Below are 24,529 nucleotides of genomic sequence, written 5' to 3' on the forward strand. Positions count from 1 at the left end.
TCGACGGACACACCCCCACCGTTGATGATGTGGCCAAGGAACCGGACTTGCTTCTGCAGAAGGTGGCACTTTTTAGGAGCCAGTTTCAGGTTGTTCTCCCGCAACCTCTGAAACACTGCTTCGAGTCTGGACAGAGCCTCTTCCTCCGTTGGGGCAAAGACAAGAAGGTCATCGAGATAACACAGAAGCTTTGTGAAGTTCATGTCCCCAAAGATACCAGTCATCACCCTCATGAAGGAAGCAGGGCTATTACACAGACCTTGTGGCATGCGGTTGTATTCATGCAGCCCGAGAGGAGTCGTGAAAGCTGTGTACTTCTTGTCGTTTTCATGCATCGGAATGTTGAAGAAGCCAGAGGTGAGGTCCATCGTGCTAAAGAAGCAGTTGCCACCAAGGGCAGCGAGACAGTCTGACTGGTGAGGCAGGGGATGTGCGTCCTTTATAGTTCTGACATTCAACCACCTGAAGTCATTGCAAACCCGCAACCCACCATCCTTTTTCCACACCATCACCAAAGGAGACGCATATTCGCTTGTGGACTTTCTGATGATTCCCTTTTCCTCCATATCAGTGAGAGCCTGCCTCAACTTCTGATAGTGGGCTGGAGGGACTCTCCTGTATGGTAGGCGAAACGGGCGATCGTCAGTGAGACGGATGCGGTGCGCGTAACCCTTGACCTTACCGCAGTCAAGCGAGTGCTTGGAGAAGATGTCTTGATAGTCAGTTATCAGTTGCTTGAGCTGGGACCTACAAGCTTCGCTAACCTGACATGAGGCTACATCGACGTCGCTTAGACCCAACTCTGACAGACTTTTGCCGGACTGGGATGAAAGACTAGCACCGGAAGAAGCATCATGCTGTCGTTTCTCAGTGTCAGGTTGCTCTTTCTCCGAAGCTGCCTGTGAGCCCTGGAAAACATCAAGATCCTCGACTGCCAAGCACGGGAACACATCAGCCAACTTGCAATTCCTCTTCAGTGTAATCGCTTTGTCAGATGGGTTCACAACAGTCATTGGCACCCATCTATCACCCCAGAGAGGTGTGACAAGACGACCCACTAGGACACCTCGTGGCATGGCTTTTGAGTTGGTCTGCTCCACGACAACAGTGCTGCCAGGTGACATAGGCGACTTGGCAGGGAGTCTGCCCCAAACCAAGTGTTCATGCTTGGGTAGGAGGGTCACAGCCTGGGTGAGCTTAACCGTTCCTATCTTTTCAGGGACTGCGCTCCCCTTCCAGCGCTCGACATTTGTGAACATGGACAAGAAGTGACCGATCTCGGGGTCAGATTGATGGTCATGAAAAGATGCAAGATCCCAGTACTCGTCACCACCTTTCAGGACATGAGTGACATATTTGATGATATTCGAGCCCAATATGAGATCATCCTGCTGGCCAGACACAACCAAAGTGGATACAATACATGGAACACCATACAGCTGCATCTCCAAGTCATAAAAGCCCTCAGGCTGGGTCTTCAGACCACCACAGCCAACCAAGACAATGTTCTCTTCGGGGTACTGCTTATCTGGCAAAATATCAGCACATCTGAGCTTCTCTACTGCTTCTTCACTGATGCTACATACCATAGAGCCAGAGTCCCACATGCCCTTAAGCTGCACACTGTGGTTGACGAGGACTGGAGCATAGAACAGCTCTCCGAAAGCTTTGATTCTCTGGGTAGCTTGAATGGCTATTTTTGTACCCTTAGGTGCATTGGCACAGCTCTCTTCATATAACTGAGCTAGGTCACAGGTTTCAGAAGGGGTTCCATTTACGTTACCCACACCGGGCCCCTCAAGGTGTGGGTTTAACAGTTTAACAGTTTAACTGCTGAGACTGGCCACCAGCGCTATCATCAGGCTGAGAGCGGCGCTGGTTAGGCTGCTGGTTGTGGTTACCAGCACGGCCATTGTGCTGAAAGTGGTGCTGGTCCGTCCGTTGAGGACAGTCCCTCTTCCAGTGACCGGGACACAAGCACTGTAAACACAGGTTCTCCTGCTTACAGTGTGACAAAGTGGAATGATTAGGAGCCCCACAGACCCTGCACACTCTCTGGAAAGAGCTTGGCATGGCAGCTTGGGTGCCGGGGTTGGAAGGCACTTGGGTATGCACTGTGACCAGCCGGTCCAACAGGTTTACCAAACTCTTCATGCAATCATTGTCGACACCAGCAGTGGTCAAAGGGGCTGGAGGCTGTCTCGGTGGAGCAGCAGTGTCCAAGAGAGGTGCCTCTTCAAGCATAGGTACGTGGCACGAATGAGCTCTGTGCTCTACAACACTTGGCTTTAGTGGTCTTGCAGCTGCAGATCTTGATTTCTTATCCTGCATGTGCTCATCGAGCCTATCTTGAATTTCACAGGCCGACCATTTGTCAGCAGACTTGAACTTGAAAACACTGTAAAGAGACTGGTCCGGGCAGTGTTTGATAAACATCATGCTGACCTCATGGCCCGGGTCATCAATGCTACGACCCTGCCTTTTCAAGCACTCGTTAGCTACATCCACCGTTTTATTTAGCCTAACCCAGTACTCCATAGCATCTTCACCTGGTGTGGGCAGCGTGTTATAGAAATCTGACAGGGGCATGCTTGAGTATGACAGTTCACTGAAATGTTGTTTCAGAGTATCAAAAATCACATGTGGATTTGTAGCGTGATTGATAGATGTGTTACGCAGCTTTACTCTCACCACATCTCCTGCTTTGCCAGAATCTCTTGTGATTGCTCGTGAACTGGGATGGCACGTCTCTTTAAATACAGGGTCATGAGATTTTCCCACTCGTGAACTGTAAATTTATCTGAGCCATCACCCCTGAATAAGGGAGGCTCCTTTGCGGCAGATTGTAGCACTACACTGACATTAGGCAGTGTTGTCTCTGTTGGCAGAGGAATACTTGTGCTGTTTGTGCTCCTATAAGCCTGTAGCTGAGCTGTAATGGACTCACCCAGCTTTTCAGCTAACTGTGTAATGAGCGAACCTAAGTCTGGGTTCTGATTGAAGTGGCTCGGCATGGCACGGTCTACATACCGAGTTGAGGTCAACTGGGGGGTGCCCAACGCCGTGACTCCAGGCCCTGGTGTTCTGGTTTCTGAGGGCTGATTCAAAAATCCTCTCCCCACACCAAACTGGCACTCAAAAGAAACGCGCTCAGCATCATCACCCCCACTACCCAGTGAGTATGTTCTGCCCTCTGCCATATTAAATGCCACTTTATCAACACAATGAAAGAAAAAAACTGTTCAATGAAATCACAATGGATAAATTGGGAGCACGAAATGACAGTACTAAAAGAGCATATCAATTGGCAAACATATATACAGCATTAAATCAGTACTTCACTTTACAATTAACAAATGTGCTGAAACTGCCTTTTTTTTTTTTTTTTTTTTAGCACTCAATCAGTTCACTGAGATGGTACAAAAAGTCCACAATGTGCAAACACCTACTTCATTCAGCATCGACACATGTGGATAGGCCTATATAAAAAAATTAATTGTCCATTCAAAATAAAATAAAACCCTGAGCACTCTCCACGGAAATACCTCAGTACCACAAAAGGCCAGTGGCAGCAGCTTCCTCGGCGAACGAGGTGATGTCGTCCTTTAAACCAATCCTTGAAAGGTCACGGCACCAATGTAACGGGTGTGCAACAGTTCTTATCATAAGTGCACATCCGTTAACGGTGTGATCGTCTGCGTTGTGTTCTGGGTAACTGTGTGTTGGGTGGGTGGAAGGACTGGAGACTGGACCACAAAGGAGGCTGGCTGTTGACATTTATTGCATCTGTATGAGCCAAAGAAAACAACGTGTCAAAGCATAAACGGTCGTAGTCGGGACCAACATTCCCTCCTCCGCTCAGACAGTAAAAAGCATTCTCACGATGTATAAAATAATATGAAAATAAATAAAATAACATACTAGATGCACTTCACTGCATATACACAAACATAAACATAACCAGCATTGATAATACATAAAGATAAAACATTCATACCTGTATGAGCCAAAGAAAACAACGTGTTAAAGCATAAACGGTCGTAGTCGGGACCAACATTCCCTCCTAACAAACAAACAAACACACGGGGAAACACTATAATACCCGGACGCACATGTACACAACAAAAACTCTCAAAAAGTGCATTTACTAAGTGCTAGCTGCTAAAACAGCGCTGTAGCATGTTTACAGACTTAATCTCTAACACATAAAGCTGCAAGTTAAACATTTTCATTGTACACAAAACGACCTATATGCTAAAATATGACGAGAAACACAACAAACATACCTCCGCTCAGACAGTAAAAAGCATTCTGAGCTTTGGCGCCGCACACACGTCACAAGACACGGACTTCTCTTAAAGCTACAGTACAGGTACAAAAACACATAAACGTAGGAACAGGAACAGGTTACCAAATGTACCTAAACACATACTGGTACATTTAAATCAGCATTGGTGACATTTCAACACAACTAAAAAAACGCTGTTTCACCCTGGTTACACAAACATGAACTCTCTAAGTGTACAAATTGTATGTATTATTTTTAGACGGGCTTCCTTGTTCATAGGCTATCTGTGATCTTTAAAAAAATCTTATATAAAGAAACTGCTCTGTACCTTGTATGTTCTGCGATTAAGTCAGCTTAGTTTGAATGGAAAGCTGCTCAGATCGACAGCTTTGTGACGCAATCAGATTATGAGACAATTCTTATAGGTCGAAATGGTTCTTGCACAAACTGCAGAGCACTGACAGAGTGTTTGGTGAATGACGCACATCCTATTTGCTCTCCATCTCTCTACGCTTCTCACTGATTATGTCTTGAAATTGTGCCATTTTTAGTTCAATACCTTGTATCATGACACGTTAAGAGGCTACTGGAGGTTTTTAAAGTAGCAAAAAATCATTGTATATTACAGCAGTTTTAAGTCATATGTCATCAATAATTTTACAAAGGGAGGATTTCCTGGAGCTGAGTTGATATGCTCACGAAATCGTTTACGTTTTCCCTAGAAGCACTAGTGAATGAGATATCACAGGGCCATGTTCTGATTTAGCAATCTGCTTGCACACAATTACCCACTGAAACGAAAAAGGCCTCTATGAAGCTATGCGATAATACAGTTAATTCTGTTCATTGGAGCCATTCTCTTGAACATTATTATTTTGTTTTGTTTGAAATTACTGTGTCTAGTCTTTTTCTGAAGATTTCAAAAAAGAAAAAGTTAATAATAGTGGGATAGTTGGATACTTTAGGATACTTTTGTTGATCCTCAACCTCTAAGATAGGGATTTCCTGTCAATACAGCTCTGTATGTGACCGTACGCTACCGGGTATACCTGCTTTATTAAATATAAAACTGTAGCGCTAAAAGTACTAAATGATATTCACTCATTGAGCCAAGGTCTATGTGCTTCTGAATAAAGGTGCGGCCACACCAAACACGTTAGGTGCGGTGGCCAACGCGCCCAACGCACCTGATCTGGCGCTTGGTAATTTTGTGTCAAAAAATGGTTCAACGCGCCCAACGCACCTACGCGCCTACGCAGCTAGTCTCCCTCCCGATATATTTATTCCCCTAATCAACCATGGTTGCGATCAGACCCGACCCGACACAACAGCGATCATGTCCGCACAAAAATAACAACACCACAGCCAACAACTGTGCCATAAGACAAATAAACAGCAACTGAACGAACAAATAGCCTTAAAACAGCATTGCATATTCACGCCGCTCGGAAATGAACACAAACAGCAAGGCAGCACCATACCGAACACATTTACAGCAGCATTGTGTGCAAAGGCAAGTAGCTTACCTGGCTGTGACAGGGGACCGTGGCTGGCGTAGATATAAACACCGGTGCTTCGCTGTACTTTTCGTGAAAGTTTCCCGGACTTAGCCGTTATGTTTGGGTTCATTATGGAGGTGGTAACCGCACACAGCCAGGTTCAGTTAACTAATGCTATCCGACCGGTGATAACTTGGTTTATCGGCTAAAGCACAGCCGCACATATTCACTGAATTAACCAGGAAGCCCATTCTCCTGGCTCACTTTCCCCACGTCTTCTAACCCCGAGCGGCTTCATACAGCACCAGCTGCCCGCAAACACATTTCCTCCTCTGTGTTTCTCAGCCTCTGTGTACACTGTCCTCCCACCGTGCCGATGTCCGTGACGTCGGGTCATTCTCCAATCTGATAGGCTATCGCGGCTAAGCGTCACCCGTTGGAGCGGAAAAAGTTAAATTTTTTGTACTTTTTTTTTGTTGGTGCGGTAGGCGCTTTGGTAACGCGGCTACCGCGCCCAACGCACCGCTATTGTCATCGAACGCGCGTCATTAGCGTCGCAGCAAAGCAGAAGATGAAAATATTGAACTTTTCGGAGTCCACGCGCCGTGATAGCCAATCAGCGTTGACATTGCCTGGTGGTCTGCAGGACGAGGTGGGCGTGTGGAGAGTGCATTCTGCAAATATGTGTATTTTGCATCTGTTTAGCTGTTGGTTGTACTTTAGCCAAGCTAACGCTGGTTAGCATAGTGAAACTCACCCAGCTGTGTGCTGTTCCGGAGGATAATATGAACCCAAAGTTGACGGCAGTGTCCGTGTGGAATTCCAATATAGTACAGCGAAGCACCGGCGGTGTTGTCCTTCGCCAGACCCGGCGCACTTTCACTTTCAGGTAGGCTGATGTCGGCCTTTATTTTTGCCGCTGAGCACACAATGCTGTTGTTAATATGTTTAGTATGTTGCTGAATTGCTGTTAAAGTGTGTATTTGCGATCGGGGTGCGTCTTCATGCTGTTTTAATGCTATTTGTGCCATGACTGCCGCTGGTTACACAGTGTAGTTATCTGTCTTTTGGCACAGCTGGACCATGTTGTTGTTGTTGTTGCACCGCAAGTGTGACGGGTCTGATCTCAGAAACGGCGTCGGCGTCAGGCATACAGTGGCTTGCAAAAGTATTCATACCCCTTGAACTTTTCCACATTTTGTCACGTAACAACCACACACGTACATTTATTTTACTGCACATCACCTTGAACACACCATCCCCAATGTGAAACACGGTGGTGGCAGCATCATGCTGTGGTGGGGGTGATTTTCTTCAGTAGGGACAGGGAAGCAGAGTTGATGGGAAGATGGATGGAGCCAAATACAGGGCAGAACACCTGTTAGAGTCTGCAACAGACTTGAGAGTGGGGCGGAGGTTCACCTTCCAGCAGGACAACTACCCTAAACATACAGCCAGATCTACAATGGAATGGTTTAGAGATCAAAGCATAGTCATGTGTTAGAATGGCCCATTCAAAGTCCAGACCTAAATCCAATTCAGAATATGTGTAAATACTTGAAAATTGCTGTTCACAGACGTTCTCCATCCAATCTGACGCTGAATCTGACGTTGAGCTATTTTTCAAAGAAGAATGGGCAAAAACGTCAGTCTGTAGATTTGCAAAGGTGGTAAAGACATAACCCAATAGACTTGGAGCTGTAATTGCAGCAATAGGTGGTTCTACAAAGCATTGACTCAGGGGGCTGAATACTTATGCACAACACATTTTTCAGATTTTTATTCATAAAAAAAACATGTTTCATTTTCATTCCACTTCACAAGTATGCACAACTCTGTGTTGGTCCATCACACAAAATCCCAATAAAATAAATGTATACATGTGTGGTCGTAATGTGACAAAATGTGGAAAATCTCAAGGGGTATGAATACTTTCGCAAGCCACTGTATATGACCCAATATGATCAAACGGCGAGCCACTCGCGTTTACGCGGCCAACAGCCGCCGGTGGCGAGTGCAGTGTGTTCCCACTTTAAGGGTTATTGTGCTAAATTGAAGTGATTTCAATTTTCTTTAGGACTGAGTAGAGGTTAGGTAAATGCCTTGGCAAACTGAGGGTAACACTAACCATTGGAGAAAAACCACACATTCTGGCAAAATAAATGAGATGCGCTTCTGTGGAGCTCAAACGCAACATTTCCCTTTCCATATGGGCTAACGTTTTGTTTTTGCCTTTTCTCGATTGGTGTTCTGTGAAATTGTGTACTAATGACCCTTCTTTGTGCAGCACTTCAATGACTGAGGTCCAAAGCGTTTCACAAAACAATCGGATTAAAATGGCTAAAGAAACAAGACTACAACGTCTGAGTGGCTTTAGGCTTTACTGCTGCAGCTGATCTTTCTGATGTGTAATGCCCTGCTAAACCCCTCTGCTCTCGGGAATAAACAACCTACAACGCTGATGCTAGCGCTCAGGATTGAACTGGTTTAAAGCAAGTGAGGTCGATCCACAAAACTTAATGCACGGGTCAAATTATATCTAATCGAATCAGTTTTTATTTATAAACGGTGTGGCCCAATATCATCAAAATAGCCATTTGCCTCAGTGGGCTTCACAATCCAAAGAGCAATATGGAAAGCTGAAACGTCCGTACAATTGGCATGGTAACGTCTAAAAGTTGAGCCTAAAACCATTTACTGTCCATGGCATGATACAAAATGAGTTTGTTGTGTTCAGGGTGGACCCTTAGAGATATTCCCTGCTGTAGTCGAAAAGTAGGGATTTCTGGCACATTGTATTCTTCTTCTCATGCATGGAGAAGGAAAAGTGTCTGAAAAGTTCAAAACTCCCAACTTCACGTCAGACAAATGCGTTTAATCTTTCAGCCTTTTTGAATGTTTTTCTTTAAATTACAAGCGATGCAGGAGTTTTGACCCTTCTAAAGAGATAATGCCTCAGTTTCCAAAACTAAATGGCTGATTTAGAGCAGCCACTTAAAGAAACCAATGAAAACTTTAAGAGTCGGTGAAGTTTTGTTGCTTTTAACAAAGTTTGACGAATGGGCTGAGAAATAAAGATACCGCGGCTCAGGCTCACCGGCTGGTTCAAAAACATAAGGTCGTAAACACAACTTGGTCTTTCAGTGTGAGAGTGGAGAAAAGAGAAGCAATAGCATTTTGACAAAAGATACCTCCTTAATTTATGGAGTGTCCCTAAAACCTGGAATTTACTGTTGATTTTTTTTGTATGTCCAAAAAGGACGATACTTCATTTTAACTTCATAGTAGCTCTGCTGGAAATGTCATTGATGTCACACAATCGCATCGTGCGATCTGCACTCCCTCACTCCTGATTTTGAGATGTCTCTGGAGAATCTCCGAATTTATCTACACCCTTGGAGATCTGATAAAGGGTGAAGCCTGTGTGATTTACTGAATATTCACAATTATGTTTTATAATCCTGCACATATGAACAGCAATGGAGTGTTCTAACTTCACTACTTTTATAAATGTTTTTTTTTATGGTTTCCATGAATGTTTTAAAACTGTTGCACCTTTGTTTGTGTGTTTGTATAAAAAAGAAAACGTAATGAAAATTATTTATGGAAAAAAAGAAAAACTGTTCACCTTTATATCACCTTTAGAGAAACTGGAAACCAATGGAATCAATTGTAAATGACATAAATGCAAGCTAACTACCACCTGTTCTTTGTGAAAGGACAAACCACAAACTAGTCACTTCTCAAGGACGGAGGATAAATTTTAGCAATCATCAGTGTGTTCACATGCCAGACAGACGGACAAATAGCCTAAACACACTTTTGTTGTCTACCTGTTTGACTGCCCATAACAGCCTGCTGTAGCAGTAGATCATCACCAGGACCGGTATAGCCAGGCAGAAAACGAAGAAGCAGATGATATAGGCGTGCGACTCGGCCGTTTTAAGCGTCCAGGACACAGAGCAGCTGGTTCCTGCTCCCTCTATGTCATAGCCGCTCCAACCCATCAGGGGGGGTACTGTCCAGAACAAGGCGTACAACCAAGAGCCCCCCACAGCCAGCAGGGGTTTGCGATAGTTCGGCCCCTGCTTGTTGTATACAGTCAAAGTGCTGTAGCGGTCGTAGGAGAGGATCACAAGTGAGATCAGCGAAACAATACCTGAGAAAGACAGAGAATGGACAGCTGTAAGTCATTACGGCTTAGCAGGATAATAAAAAACTAACGCAAAACATACAGAGGAACATACAGTTCGTATAGTGGAACGAACCGCAACTGAGAACCATAAAAAGTGGGTTTCTATAATACTTGAAACAACCTGAAAAAGTAACATAAGTGCAGTAAAAGCACATTGCACAAAGCCCTCCCTCCCCATGAGGCTCAGACCTTGTCACAGCAGACCAGGGTTCGAACCCGGCCCCGGTCGGATAATATAATAAATATCAACCTCAAGTAATGAGAACCAAAGTAAAAGTGTGCCATCCTTTCGGGGCATAAAGGTTTGTAGGAAATTGTGTTCCAATCCAATCAGTGGATGGTGAGTTCTTTACTGGATTTGTGGCGAAAAGTCAGGGGGTTACCAAAGTAATTGGGATACTTGATTCCCATAGCAACTCACTGAAATTGAGGTGAGACCTGCAGTCAGCCAAGATTGAGATATGGGATTATCACAGCAGGTGACCAAACAAACAGCCCCCCTCACTCCCTGGCCGATTTCCAAAATTCAAAGCACTTAGCTTAAGGCACACTGAGGCCTTTGCTGCCTCTACAAGTAATAATTGGTCATTGAGTAATTAATGGAATTTGGTTCATTTTAGCCAACTACTTGAATTAATCATCTACGTATATATAAAAAAGTGCCAGTGAGGTACCCTTCACAAATTAAAACTCACTAAAGTAACTGTAGGCTACCTAATTAGTTATTTTTAACACATTTGCTGCTGCAGTGGAGGTAATGTTTAAAAACTGCTGAGATTACGTGAAATGTTCCTTTCACCAAGACATTTTTCTTGCCAACGAGTATTGTTTTAGGAATGGTTGTGACTAGTTTAATTGAGCTTTTATATTAGTATCTCTTCTTGGTTGACCTTGTTAATGACCTGATAAGAGAAGCCATGATTTGTTGATTGAACTGCTGATCTGTTTGTCTGATCTGTAAAGACCATTTTTGTAGCAGAAATTTTGAATAGTCATTGTAGGAAACTCTTGTCAATGCTCTATTTTGTTCCGTCACATTAAGCCATGGCAGTGTGACAGTGAGACCACATTTACAAAACTGTGCAAAGCAATGTACTTTGGATTTTTCTTGACTATCTCATTTATAATGGTTAGAGGATATTCTAGATAGATTTTAAATATTTCAACCTATTTTTTGAGAGACATTTTGTTTCTTAGTTTCTGACCAGCCTTCTTTCAGCAGCACATCCCTGTTTTCAACACAGTGCACACGCATCTTGATGGAGCAGCAGCAGTCACTGCAGGATCTTCACATGCCTTATTATTCAGGTGTATTTGTTGCGTTCATGCATTAAACATACGTCAAGGAAAATCAAATTGATTATTTACTTTTCTCATATACCGTTTCAAAGTAACCAACAATCTACTGTACATTATAACTTACCGGTAGCAAGACAAGGAAGGACTTGAGCCCCTTTGTATTAGACATTACTGCATGGCATTTAAGGGATTTGGAGCCAAAGGGCATAACGTCTTCAGAAGACAAAAACACAACACTGACATTGAAAGGAAGACAAACAACTTGAAGCAAGATAAAATATATTTTTTTAAAGATTTGAAATCCCCGTTTTAATGTTATTTAATTCTGTCTTCGGCAAATGGAAATGTCGAGTGAAGTACATCTTGCACTGAGAACTGGCGAAACCCAGTTCAAACCTTGTTGGGGCGAGCCATCAGAAACCATACTTACAATTCACATTTTAATATGAAAGGTCCCAGAATTAATTTCACAAGATCAAAGAAGCTGCATATCAGTCGACTCATCCTCCCCTTGCAGGAGCTACACCGCAATGTGTACTCTCCTCGGGGTTCGTAGGCTACTCAACATGCAGCTCACTAAGAAGACGGTTCGTGTGTATCAGTGGTGGTATTTTATATAAGGACAAGGGCAATGAGGTTGTGTGTGCAGATGCTCATACATGTTGTGACAGTAAACCCTCTGTAATGAACTTTTACCTGACAAATCATGTCTGACATCCCTTCCTGGCCCCTTGCACTTTGGCAAAGAGAAGAAAAAAACCCACCCGCTGTCTGTAGAGCAGGTCAACCTACAGTATGTTTACATTTAATAGCAATACTTGTAGTAGTGTAATATTTATATGGCACAGCAAGCAACAGCAGAGTGAAGCTATAGGGTTATTTGTATTTAGTGGAGACTGGAGATTGTGTCCCCCTGTCAGTGGGTTGGTCCTTCATTTTGAACCATCTCTAGACAAAAGTAAATATCGGATGGATTTTTATTCATTGTTTTGCTTCGATAAATGTTATCACAACACTCAAAGCCAAAACTGTGATACATTGCCGTGACATTTGGTGTGGAGGGCAGTCATCCATTTTCCCCATTTTCTCTCTCGCTCTCTCTCTCTCTCTCTCTCTCTCTCTCACTCACACACACACACACACACACACACACACACACACACACACACACACACACACACACACACACACACACACACACACACACACACACACACACACACAGCAATATAACATACCAGATACATCTCTTAATAATTAATGATCACACCATGATAAAGTCGGATGATATAAAGTAGGTTCCCAATGACCGACTGGAAAGGTTTCAGTGAAAACAGTGTTTGTGGAATACAGGCCGTCCACTCAACCCGCAAAATATAATCAATGATTAAAAAAAAAAAAAAAATCAACACTGAAAAGCACGTTTTCTCAGGGCTCAGTGTGCAAAAATAAATTATATTTTTCCCAACTTATTTAGGATATTTGAACCTATATTGTTTGTTTGAGATGGTCGAGCCCAGTTTATTCATCTGAGTACGCCTCACAGTAATCTATTTAATTTCCTTAGATCAACCAAAACTACCGGGCCAAGCTTTTTCAGGAAATTACTTTTCATAAAATGAATGGGAAAATGACTGTTTTAGAGACCTGTTCTCATGCAGTAATGGCTTATGTCCGCAGCAGGCACAGAGAGGCTTGAAGCTGAATGTTACAGACAGGGTTGGGGGTTAGGTGGAAAGCTGTTGGATTTGCTCTTTTCATGGAATTTGTTGACAATAAAATAAATTATAGAATAATGCCAGACTTATCCTTTAAGTGTAGGAATGGAGGAACAGATAAAGCTGATCTCATTTTAGATTTTCTATTATTTTGTATAAGGACAAAAAAATACAGACTATGTGAGTGCACCGATGGACATTTTGATATAATGGAGGAAAACTAATTAGAGAAACCATAGTGTACCAACAAATATCAACGTGAGGGGTGAGCAGTTTCTTGCTTTCTCTAAATTTCCTTATTCCGACCCTGTTGTTTGAGTGACAACATTTGTTTATTATCTTAATGCATTTCTATCTTGCTGTGCCAAAGCCTTCTTCAACGCCAGCTGGAAATGAACTAGTATGCTAATGCCATTACACAGGCATAATTAATCATGAAATGAGTTTGTATGACTGGAATGAATGAGGATTTAATCTGGATCTTATTGTAACAAATATAATACTTCGACAAATATCCCAATTTAAAGATTTCATACAGTCCCTAACCATTTACTGGTGAAGAAAACCTTTGACATATCAAACAGTTTAAAGAATTCAGCTCAATTAAACTCTCTCTGAATTTCTCAGTATGGCAGCAAATGCAAATTGGTTTTCGCCCCACTAGCGCAGGAGTTCATGAAAATCCCAAGAAGCGCCCAATAAATGTTTAGGTTGTTGATTCTACTGCTAAGAAAAAAACCTGCACGTACAGCAGAAGGAATAATATACATGCGTGATCACCGAAGGCTTACCTCATGTACATGTGTGTCGACATTGTTGTTGTAATTACTCAGAATTACTCATGGGGGCAACATAAGTTAAGCACTATAGCTCTAAGCCACTCTCTTAAAATATTGTAATGACAGCATTTTAGAACTTGAACCCCATAATGCTTAAGGTGAATGCAAACATGACTAGGTTAGGCTTTGCTATACAATCACAATGACGCTAAACAGGAAAAACAATTTGCAAACTTCCACGGATTAAAGGTGAAGTAAGCGGTTTATTTATGTTAATATAAGTGATAAATCGATCTTTATTCATACAGTGATCACTTACATAATGTGCACGTTTCATCTCAGTCAGCTGCTCTGCATGTTATCGGCAAATAAACATATTGGAGGATCCCAAAATTTATATCCAATCACAAGAGAGAACGCTACAAACCGACACCCATCTCACTCATGGTCACACTGCCGGTGCGCGCCAGAGCGACAGATGGGTGAATGTTTATGCGCCTACAATGGCGGGGCAGGTAAAAATCCTTCCCAATGTCTGTTTTGATGGTTTTTATCATGTTTTATCACACTCATGGATCTGAGATGATGCTAGATAACTCGCTGCTTGAAGACCGCAGTGCATTAATGTGGTGACGTAGGGACGAGCGAGGGGACCGCTAACTGCAGTTACTGACAGGAAGTTAGCTAAAATAACCATTCCGCTTACAGCACCTTTAACTCTCTATTTCACTCCCAGGTATCATAGTTAGTTAGCCTCCCTAAAAACTGGAAGCAGAACGGACTTAGTTATTTCCGGTGACGTGACTGACATATCCGTAGTCTGAGATTCCTCTATGGCCAACTAAACACAGCATCTTCTGATGAAAAACCCAAACATGATTGATTTGCTGCTACTCTCTAGAGGCAGTATTTTTCTGCCTTGGTGTCACTCCTACTGTGGCCCAGTGAACCCCACAGAAAATCAATTTATTTGTTTTTCTGTCCTCAACCCTTTTGAGAGTATATTTCAGTGAAGCCATCGGCAATTTACTTGCAGGTTACAGGCTATTCCCTTCCCTACACGTTCAACATACACGTGTGTAATAGTAGTAATAGGCCTTTTGACCACAGTTACAATTTGTGTCTGTTTCACTTTTCTTTCAAAAATCCCATATGAGCAATTAAAAATATACAAGGCTTTTAAAGTCCCTGTCAGACCTGTAAATGCGATGTTAACTTTACATATTTGCGCAATATTTTAAATGGATCTGAGGTCATTTTTGACAGAAGTCTCAATGGCAATCTGCTTAGGTGGAACTTGGTCACAATTCCATTACTGCATACAAGCCATTTACAATACAAGTAGGGGCACAAGGTCATGACATAGCCTATGACATATTTTTGTTCAGTTGGCAAAAACATCCCAAGGGACAAAGGGACGTAGCCTATTAAATGTTCATTTGATTGAGGGGGTCAGTTTCTTGTGGCAGATTTGACTCGCGATTTTTTCTCAGCCTCACGTCGGGGGGAGGGAGATAGCTGACGTATACCTCCGAGGCAAAGTGAGGGACAACGGGCGGAGAGCTGTCACTCAAGAGATCGCGCCAATAGCCTACATTTTAACCTCCAAAAGAATAAAAACTAGCGTGGTCCAAAAAAAAAATTCACCCCCCTCAGTGTTTTCATGGAGATAGGCTATGACCTAAACATACAGACTAAAATGGTTTGGACCAGGCTGTAAATGTAAGGCCCAGGCTGTAATGTAAACGGCCTGTCTAACAAGTGAGTCAAAGAAAAATTGCTCAGTCTTGGTACCACCCCCAGTGGCACTTCCGGGTTACTACAGTTGTGGTCACTGCCTTATTGGATGCTGGTAAAAATTGCTGCGGTTGGGGCCTGGGATTTTCATAATGTTAATTTTAACTTGCTTTGTTTGTAAACCAAACTATCGGAATAATTAAATTTTACTATGTGGTGGAAATGCAGCATGAAAAGTCAGGGAACCAGCATTGATTGTTAAATATCGAGAGATTGGCATCAATGTTTGTGCCGAATGTCATGGGCCATGGCAATCCATCCAAAAGCTATAACAAATGTCAACATCATTATGGTGCTGCAGGAAAAGGAGATCACCAAAGTGTGTTGGATTCATACTCTGGGGACCATTACTGTAATGCCTTTCCTTATTTTTTTTATATATATTTCTATAGCAATCCATCCAGTAGCTGCTTAGATTCACACTGAGGTTGAAAATTGGACGTCTAGAAGGTAGGTTGTCAGTTTACTGCTGTCTGCAATATGAGCGTCAACCTTTTTTTCCCTTGTTTGAAACTAACCTTGGGCTGTCCAAGAACAACTGGTGGTGATTAATCATACTATAACATATGGGAGTTTGTGCTCTGGCTATAATGTACAGTACAGCACAGAAGCATCTCCTCTGCTTTTTCAATCTGAAGAAAACAGGGTTGGGGAAGTGGCAGAAGGGTTTAAAGATGAAATTCATCCAAGTGTGGGAGAACTACTGGGAGAGAAGAAGATTGCTGTTTGTGTATTTTGTGATTCGGAGCATAACTGTACTGATAATCATATGTCAAAGAGAAGAAGTTTGAAAGATAGAAATCACAGATCAGACTAAGTAAAATGTTTGTTTTGGACATTCAAAAAATAATTGACCTGTCCTGTATCATATATTTGTATTTGAAGGATCAGAGTTAAAAATTATTTTATAACCACATTAGTGTTAACAATGTATACACTAGCAGTCAAGACACAGCACACTTACAGCAACGTTATTCACATGCAAACTCATGCTGTGATGTCAAAATGAGATTATCTTTATTAAATGCTCCTTCGACATGACTGGCCAGTGGCCACTCCCCCTTCGAGTGTGTGTGTGTGTGTGTGTGTGTGTGTGTGTGTGCGTGCGTGCGTGCGTGTGAGTGAGTGGAGACAGGTGGGCTGGCCTGAGAGCGGCGCCCCACCGATCTGCAATCTGTTTCCATTATCATCACAATCGAGACCATTCCCCCAATAGTTTTATCATGGTGAAGTTCAGTCCAAGGTCGAGCATCCTGAACATCTGTAACACATTTTCACCTCCCATGAGAGCTTTGGACGGAGCTTTTAAGCAAACAACTGTAACGTTGAAATATATGTTGTTTTTTCTGAACAGAGGCTTGTGGAGATCATAAACAGCAGGAATATACTAATCTGACTGCAGTACCTGTTGCGTGGAGGATTATGCATCGAGCTGGAAAATGTGGGAATGCAAAGTAGAGAGGTAGACCGATAAACACAACAGGCCAATAATTTTGCAGATATTTCTGTGTATGTTTTGTCAACAGTATCACCATCACCGTCGCATAATTTGTCCAACAGAGGGCACTGAAGAGTTGATAATTTTTTCAACTGTAAAATATTCCTCTCAATATGGACAATGTTATGAAAATACTATTCTATATTATAGGTCCATATCGAGTATTTGCTGTGTATATATGTTGTGTGTGCGCCCATGGACGCGCGTCAAGCTCTCCCTTTAAATATACCAGCATTAAAAACAGCTGCCACAAATGTCTTATTTACCTACTAAGAAAAAGGCAACAATCAGAAATACATCATTACAGCAAATTAGCATTTACAAAAAAAAAGCATTTACAACTTTAATTCACCTCAATTAAGTCAGTAAGCAGATGGTGTTGTAGAGAGTGAATGCCATGCTCTACCAAAAACATGAGCACATCACATTCAATTAATCCCCAGTCCTCACAGTCACATGATGCACGTCAACAGTAAGTATATAACTGACTGACTAGTGAATTACCATAGAAATAAAGCAAAATGTGTTACATGAAACTGAACACAACAGAAGATTTTGCTCCTGTTTCCACAACTCCCATAGACCGTATTCTCCATACCTTTGAGATAGCTATTTAGTATTTAGTCCCTGTGGGTATTGCTGCAAAGAAACACAACAGTGCGTCAAGTTTTTCTTAATTGATTTTCGAGACAACATCAAGATATAGTGCCATCATAAATAAAGAAGATTATTCTGGCCAATACACTTATTAAGAAAGTTCAAAAATGTAAACATGCAATACCACAACTGAGGTCGTCCTTGATGATGTAGGTTATAATTGATTGCCTATTTATAAGAACATATATTTGCACTCTCTATTATTTTCTCAACAACAAAAAAAAATGTTGAAACAGCGTTTTTGCCCAGGCATCTACAAAGTAGCCTATTATAACATATGTATATAGACTGTACATCAAACTTACCAAAGCAGGAGTTGATGAAGCCGTACCAATTACAGCCGCTGCGCCCCAGCAGCCACCTCCCGTGGATACTGGAAGTGAAGCTGAGCGTGGTGCCGAACAGACACACCAGCATGTCGCTTACACTTATGTTCAGTAGCAGCATGTTGACGGGCGTCCGCAGCTTCTTGAATTTACAGAACAGCAGCAGCACCACGAAGTTATTCAGGAAGCCGAAAGTCATGATGAAGCCCAGCACCACGGACAGCGCCACGAAGCCCGCCGGGGAGAGCTTCCCCTGGCCCGCCACCGACGTGTCCTCCAGCTCCCAGTCATCGCTCTGGTTGAAGCTGAAATTCAGACCAGCGTGACCAGAAAACATGCTGCTGTCCATTCATCGGGCTTTAGATTGGTCTTCACTCTGGGTCCGTTTTTTTGGTAGTTAGCGGTTGTTCACTTTTTCCCCACCTTTGGAAAGTTTATGAATAGCGGCTTCGTTCTTTCTCCATTGTGTTTTTCCTTTGGGACACAACACCGTATGTGCACTTCATTGTTTTCGGAACGCGCATTCCTCCACTGACGTTGCGAGCACGTAGGCTATACTGCTGTTAGTGACACTAACACTATGTCCAAAACATTTTTTAAAAACACTTTTGAACCACAATGTGCCACCTGTTACCCAAACCGCTTCCCCTTCTCTATGTTCAGCGCATTTTAGTGAGAGCACCCGCTTCTTTTGACGCCTAAATACTTTGGCAAAGCTGGCATGATTCATCACAGTTTAGGCAAAGGACGACTCAACCTTTTCCCTAACTGGCAATTTAGGTTTTGGAGATAGTTACCACTTTCAGATCAATTGTAATCCGCGCTCGCAGGAAAGGCTCCCGTTAGACAGTGTTGAGTAAAGTGCGCTCTGCTCCGCGCTATCGGGCATCTTTTAAAGGGGGAGTCTTACGTCACGAGACAGGGGACGTGGGGGGATGTGTGTGTGTGTGTGTGTGTGTGTGTGGGGGGGGGGGGGTGTAGTGTGTATGTGTTCAAATTGTAGGCTACGTCCATTTACCTTTAGGCTACTCTTTCCCTGTAAACATTTCTTACAGCAGGGCCATTTCTTTGATTGATAATGCTGCTTTTACGGTAAACTACACACCTGCTGCAGGAAGGGCCATCACAACACATGAACAACATGTAGCCTAGTCATATGTAAATGTGTCAATTAAATCTATTTGTCGTATTGATGGCCACCTGCTTGTGTTGTGTATTGTGTATAGTCGACAATCAATTCTGCAGTATATGATATGTGTTGGCTTGATGAGGATAGCCAGTTTCTCTTTTACTCCCGGACAGTCTTCCAGCACAGCACAGCGTGAAACTAATAACGATTGTACTTCCAATGCAGTGCAGGAATTTATAATGGTAGCCTATTTGTCACACCACCAGCAATTGACAACTGAAAATGTCTGTTGTGCTTCAAAATGTAGGTTCCCCCTGACTTGAGAAGTTCAGGCAGTACATAGCTTTTCTATATTTTTTAGAAAAACAAGCTGTAATTAATTTATCTGCCGCCTCTTAAAACTTTTTCCTTGGAAGTACCGTGAAAGCTTATGAAAACCAGAATCTAATTTCTGTTTTCTATACATTTACTTAATATAAAGGTAACATGCTCTCTAAAATGAAATCGATTCACATTTTGTGCACTTTTTTTTGTTAACACTTTATTTTGATAGTCCACTGTTGACACTCAACAAACCATCAGTAGATATGCAGTCTACAATTCCAATTCTCTGTTCTTATTGGCTGTTGGGACTGTCCATTCACTGTGGCACGACAAACAACAGATAGTCAACTACACAGGGTCCCAATTGATTGATAAAATATTTTTATCTTTATTTTACAATGAACATATATGATGAACAGAGGGTTGACTGTTCATTCATTAGATGAGATACAGTATGTACCTTGTGAGTGGGGGGACATGTAAGTTGAGTATTGGTTAATAACAGTAGTTGATAGTCAACTTACTAGAAGTTGACACTCAAAAGATAGTTAGTTGAATATTGGTAAAGAACATGTAGTTAAAATTATTATGTCTGTTGCAGACTGTTTTTGTCAAATCTTTTAACAAAATAAAATTATCTTATAGTTAACTAACAGTTAGTTGAATGAATGTTGCATATTTGTTGACAGTTCTGTTGAGTATCAACTAACTCACTGTTGAATATCAACTAAATATACGTATAGTTAACTGACAGTTAGTTGAATGCATGTTACATCTGTTGAAAGAGTTCTGTTGAATTTCAACTAAAAATCTACAAATAGTTCAATGTATAGTTAACTTAAACTTAGTTGAATACATGTTGCTTATCTGTTGAGATAGTTCTGTTGAATGTCAATTCATTCACTGTTGACATGCTACTGCATAACAACTGATGGTTTGTTGAGTGTCAACAGTGGACTATCAAAATAAAGTGTTACCGTCCTGCTACTGTGTCAATTCAGCGGTGTCATTGATGGCTTCATTGAAATGTATGAGGAGGTTTTAAATTTTCAAGCTACTTAACAGAAACATCAAACATGAAATTGCACTTGATCTACCATCATCTAGCAAAGGCATGGTGCTGTAAGTAGAAAAAAAACATACTTTCTTCTTTTTTCCCCAACAACTTGTGCTTGAGAAATGTACGGTCATATAGGTATATGTTTTGAATTGAATGCATGCATCGACATAAGGCCTTCATACTGGGCGTACTTATTATAAAGAAGCTGTGGTGCCTGGACGAAAAAGATAAGCCCAGACCTTGTGGATGTTCAGGACTACCCTGATAATAGTGGCACACTATGATAAGGTTATACACTTCAGCTCTCATTTCGTCCACTTTTTCAACGCGTCAAACTCTTTCCTTAGGGGCCATGCAAAACTCAAAATGAACAAAATTCAATCCACAGACAAACAACATGTTGAAGTGTCCAGGGTATCATTTTTGTGAGAGCTATAGTGCAATAAGTCCAAGATATATTCATATGATGTGTTGGGGACCATCAGCAGGTCATTCGGTTAATATCTTACTGGGCAGTATCCTGTTTTAAGATATTGTAATAACTGAGGTATGTAATGACTAGGAAATATCATGCCATTAACGAAGACAATAGCTTGACCGGATTTACACTTGCTGACCATGAAATATGATAAACAAAGCACTGTGCCATGAACACCGTCATAACCTGAAGTTAATTAAAGGCTTTGTGTTAAGAAAGGTGTGGGCTGCTGATAACATTGATTCCTGTGAAACCTAGCTTCATGATCATTTAAAATACAAATGAGATATGTTTGCGCACTGTGTCCTCTGCAGAAAAATAGGCAAAACAACAACGAAAGGTAATTTAAAGCATACTGACAACACAAGACAAGTTAACACGTTGCAATGAGCGCTGCAACCCAAGCAGAACCTAATAAAGCAGTGGTAGAACATTCTGTAATAACTTAGGCTGAAGCATTTAGATAGATAAACATGGTGACATGGATTTTCTTCCAGAATCCTTTTGTTTTGATTGTCTTTTAAATGCAATTTCATTTCATTTTTAGCAATATGTCGACCTGATTTTGCAATTTCTTTGTTAATCTCTTGAATGGAATTTCAATAGTTTCCCATCTCATCTAGAAATGCCCCTATAAAGCACTTTGAATGGCCTCGTGCTATATAGATAAACTCGCCGTGCCTTGCCAACATTCAAAATAAAAGGCACTCTCAAGTGAGTTCCAATCCAATCCAATCCAACTTTATTTATAAAGCGCTTTCATCAAACCAGAGCAGAGACAAAGTGCTGTACAGGCCTAAAATAAGGTACAATAAAAATAGATAAAAATAAGTAAAATAAAGTACAATAGAAATAAGTAAAATAAGGTACAATAAAAATAAGTAAAATAAGGTACAATAAAAATAGATAGAAAAATTAATAAAGCTAAGGTAAAAATAATATCTAAAATAACAAAAATAAGATACAATAAAATAACATCAAAAGTCTCACACTGGGTCGAAAGCCAGCGAGTAAAAATGGGTCTTGAGGTGTTTTTTTAAAATTGTGATTGAAGGGGCCTGTCTGATTTGGAAGGGCAGATTGTTCCACATTTTTGGAGCAGCGATGGAAAATGCTCTGTCCCCTCTCAGCTTCCTCTTTGAGCTGGGTACTGCCAGGAGGAGCTGATCAGCTGACCTCAGAGAGCGAGCAGGAGAGTACCGGTGAAGCAGCTCAGAGAGATACGGTGGGGCAAAGCCGTTTAAGGATTTATAAACAAATAAAATAATTTTAAAATGGACTCTAAAATGCACAGGGAGCCAGTGGAGCGAGGCCAGAATTGGTGTGATGTGATCCCTCTTTGGTGTCCCAGTTAAAAGTCGTGCAGCAGCATTTTGAATGCGCTGAAGACGGGAGAGGGAAGACTGGCTGACTCCTAAATAGAGAGCATTGTAGTAATCCAGCCGGGATGTTACAAAAGCATGGATTACTGTTTCGAAGTTTTGAGTGGACAGGATGGATTTTACCTTTGCCAGCTGCCTTAAGCGGAAAAAGCTGGACTTCACTACAGCACTAATCTGCGTGTCAAGTTTAAAATCACAGTCCATCTTAAAACCTAGATTTGTAACTGTTGACTTTATATACTGTGCCAAGGGGCCTAAGTCAACTGGGGGGGCTCACGGGAGCTACTGGGACTAAACACTATGACTTCAGTTTTTGTGTCATTCAATTTTAAGAAATGTTGGGACATCCAGGCTTTAATGTCACTGAGACAGTCAAGTAGAGGTTTCACTGAGAAGGCATCCTTGCGCTTTAACGGTACATACATTTGTGAATCATCCGCATAGCAGTGGAAGGAAATACCATGTTTTCTCAGAATGGAGCCCAGCGGAAGTAAATAGAGGGAGAAGAGCAGTGGCCCTAGAATTGAGCCCTGTGGGACCCCATAAAGCAAAGGAGCAGAGGAGGATGTAGAGCCAGCAATATTTACACAAAAAGTTCTGTCTGTCAGATAGGACCGAAACCATTCCAAAGCAGAGTCATTGATACCCACAACGTGTTGCAGACGAGACAATAAAATGCTGTGGTCCACTGTATCAAAGGCAGCTGTGAGATCAAGTAAGACTAAAACCACATAGTCACCGGAGTCCGATGCCAGCAAAATATCATTAAAGACTCTCAGTAATGCTGACTCAGTGCTATGAAGGGTTCTGAAACCGGATTGGAAAACCTCAAACAAATTATGCTCAACCAGAAAGGACTTCAGCTGATTATGAACAATTTTCTCCAAGATTTTAGATAGAAAGGGCAGCTTGGATATGGGTCGGAAGTTAGCCAACACTGAGCGATCAAGACCAGGTTTCTTAATGGTCTTGATCGCTCCTGGTCTTGAGTTGCTCCTTTGTGTTGACAATCAGTGGATAGTTTTAATATTTGATGAACAACGTTTAATGCGGATTGTTCTTGTATCATTATTGCTGCTGCAACAATACAATTCCTCTCCAGAGATGTGTTATCCGTTCTAATCTAATCTAATCTAATCTAACCTCATTTTATATAATCTAATCTATTCTCATTTTATATAATCTAACATAATATTATAACCATGGAAGGAGGGGTTTCACTTTTTTCACTTTGTGTTTTTTAAATGTTAACATTGAGAATCTGGCAAATGAAGTTAGGACAGTGGGTGCAACCAAATCATTTAATTTCCTGGCTGGCTTTGTCCTCCTAATAAGAAGCAGATGGTACTTATATGATCACTCAGCTGCGGATAAGCCAGTTGCTAAGGTTCTGAGTGGCACAGTGTATTGTGAAAAGTGTTCACAATATGGTATCAATTGCAAGACAAAAACAACTAAATTGGACTAAGCATCAGATGAGAGATTAAAGGATTTTTAAAATAAAACTGATATTTTTTTTATTTCACATCAGAGGGTTTTGTACAGAAAGTATAATGCCACCACCAAAACCAGTGATTGGGATGTATGCTCTAAAAACCCACATCCGGTATACCATGGTGCTTTTGATGTGGCTGCCTGTATGAATGCTGTTGTTTGCTAATGTAACTGTTTATTTCATTCAGATAAATACTATACAAGGCAGAACTAGCTCATTTTGATGTCAACAAACAGTCTAAAGTCCGCCGGAGAGATGAGGTTTATTGGTCTCTGTCAGTGCTTCATGCAGCTGCTGTAGTAGAATGCACGACAGCCTTTCTACCTCGAGGACAGGTAGCAATACATTTCTGAATCATATGCACACGTTCCACTTGGTTTTGAGACACATTGTTTGAGAACAAATTGGTATGACGGAGCATGACACATGAACACAAAATATCCATAAAGTAGGTACTATATGTGTTCTAGCAGACATGAGAGGGAAGTATGAATTGCCATTTTTCACAACAACATTTTTGACACAGGTGTTACCAATGACAGTAGTGAACGCGCTGTTCTATTCAAGAGTCCAAGGATATAGGATGTAATTATGCTATACAAATC

The 24,529-nt window shown here is 41.6% G+C and overlaps 1 protein-coding gene across 1 annotated transcript in view; it reads right to left on the reverse strand.

Moving 5' to 3' along the window:
* The window catches only part of tmtops2b (teleost multiple tissue opsin 2b), a gene marked incomplete at its 5' end in the record, with an annotated part of 30,507 nt that extends 12,102 nt beyond the window's left edge, over positions 1 to 18,405 (reverse strand). The window contains 2 exons of the mRNA XM_080037747.1: positions 9,621 to 9,946; positions 18,036 to 18,405. Coding sequence (XP_079893873.1) covers positions 9,621 to 9,946; positions 18,036 to 18,405 — 696 coding nt within the window. The remainder of the gene's footprint in view (positions 1 to 9,620; positions 9,947 to 18,035) is intronic.
* Positions 18,406 to 24,529: the final 6,124 nt, after the last annotated feature.

This window comes from Ammodytes marinus (assembly GCF_949987685.1).
Source record: "Ammodytes marinus genome assembly, chromosome: 12".
Lineage (NCBI taxonomy): Eukaryota > Metazoa > Chordata > Actinopteri > Uranoscopiformes > Ammodytidae > Ammodytes > Ammodytes marinus.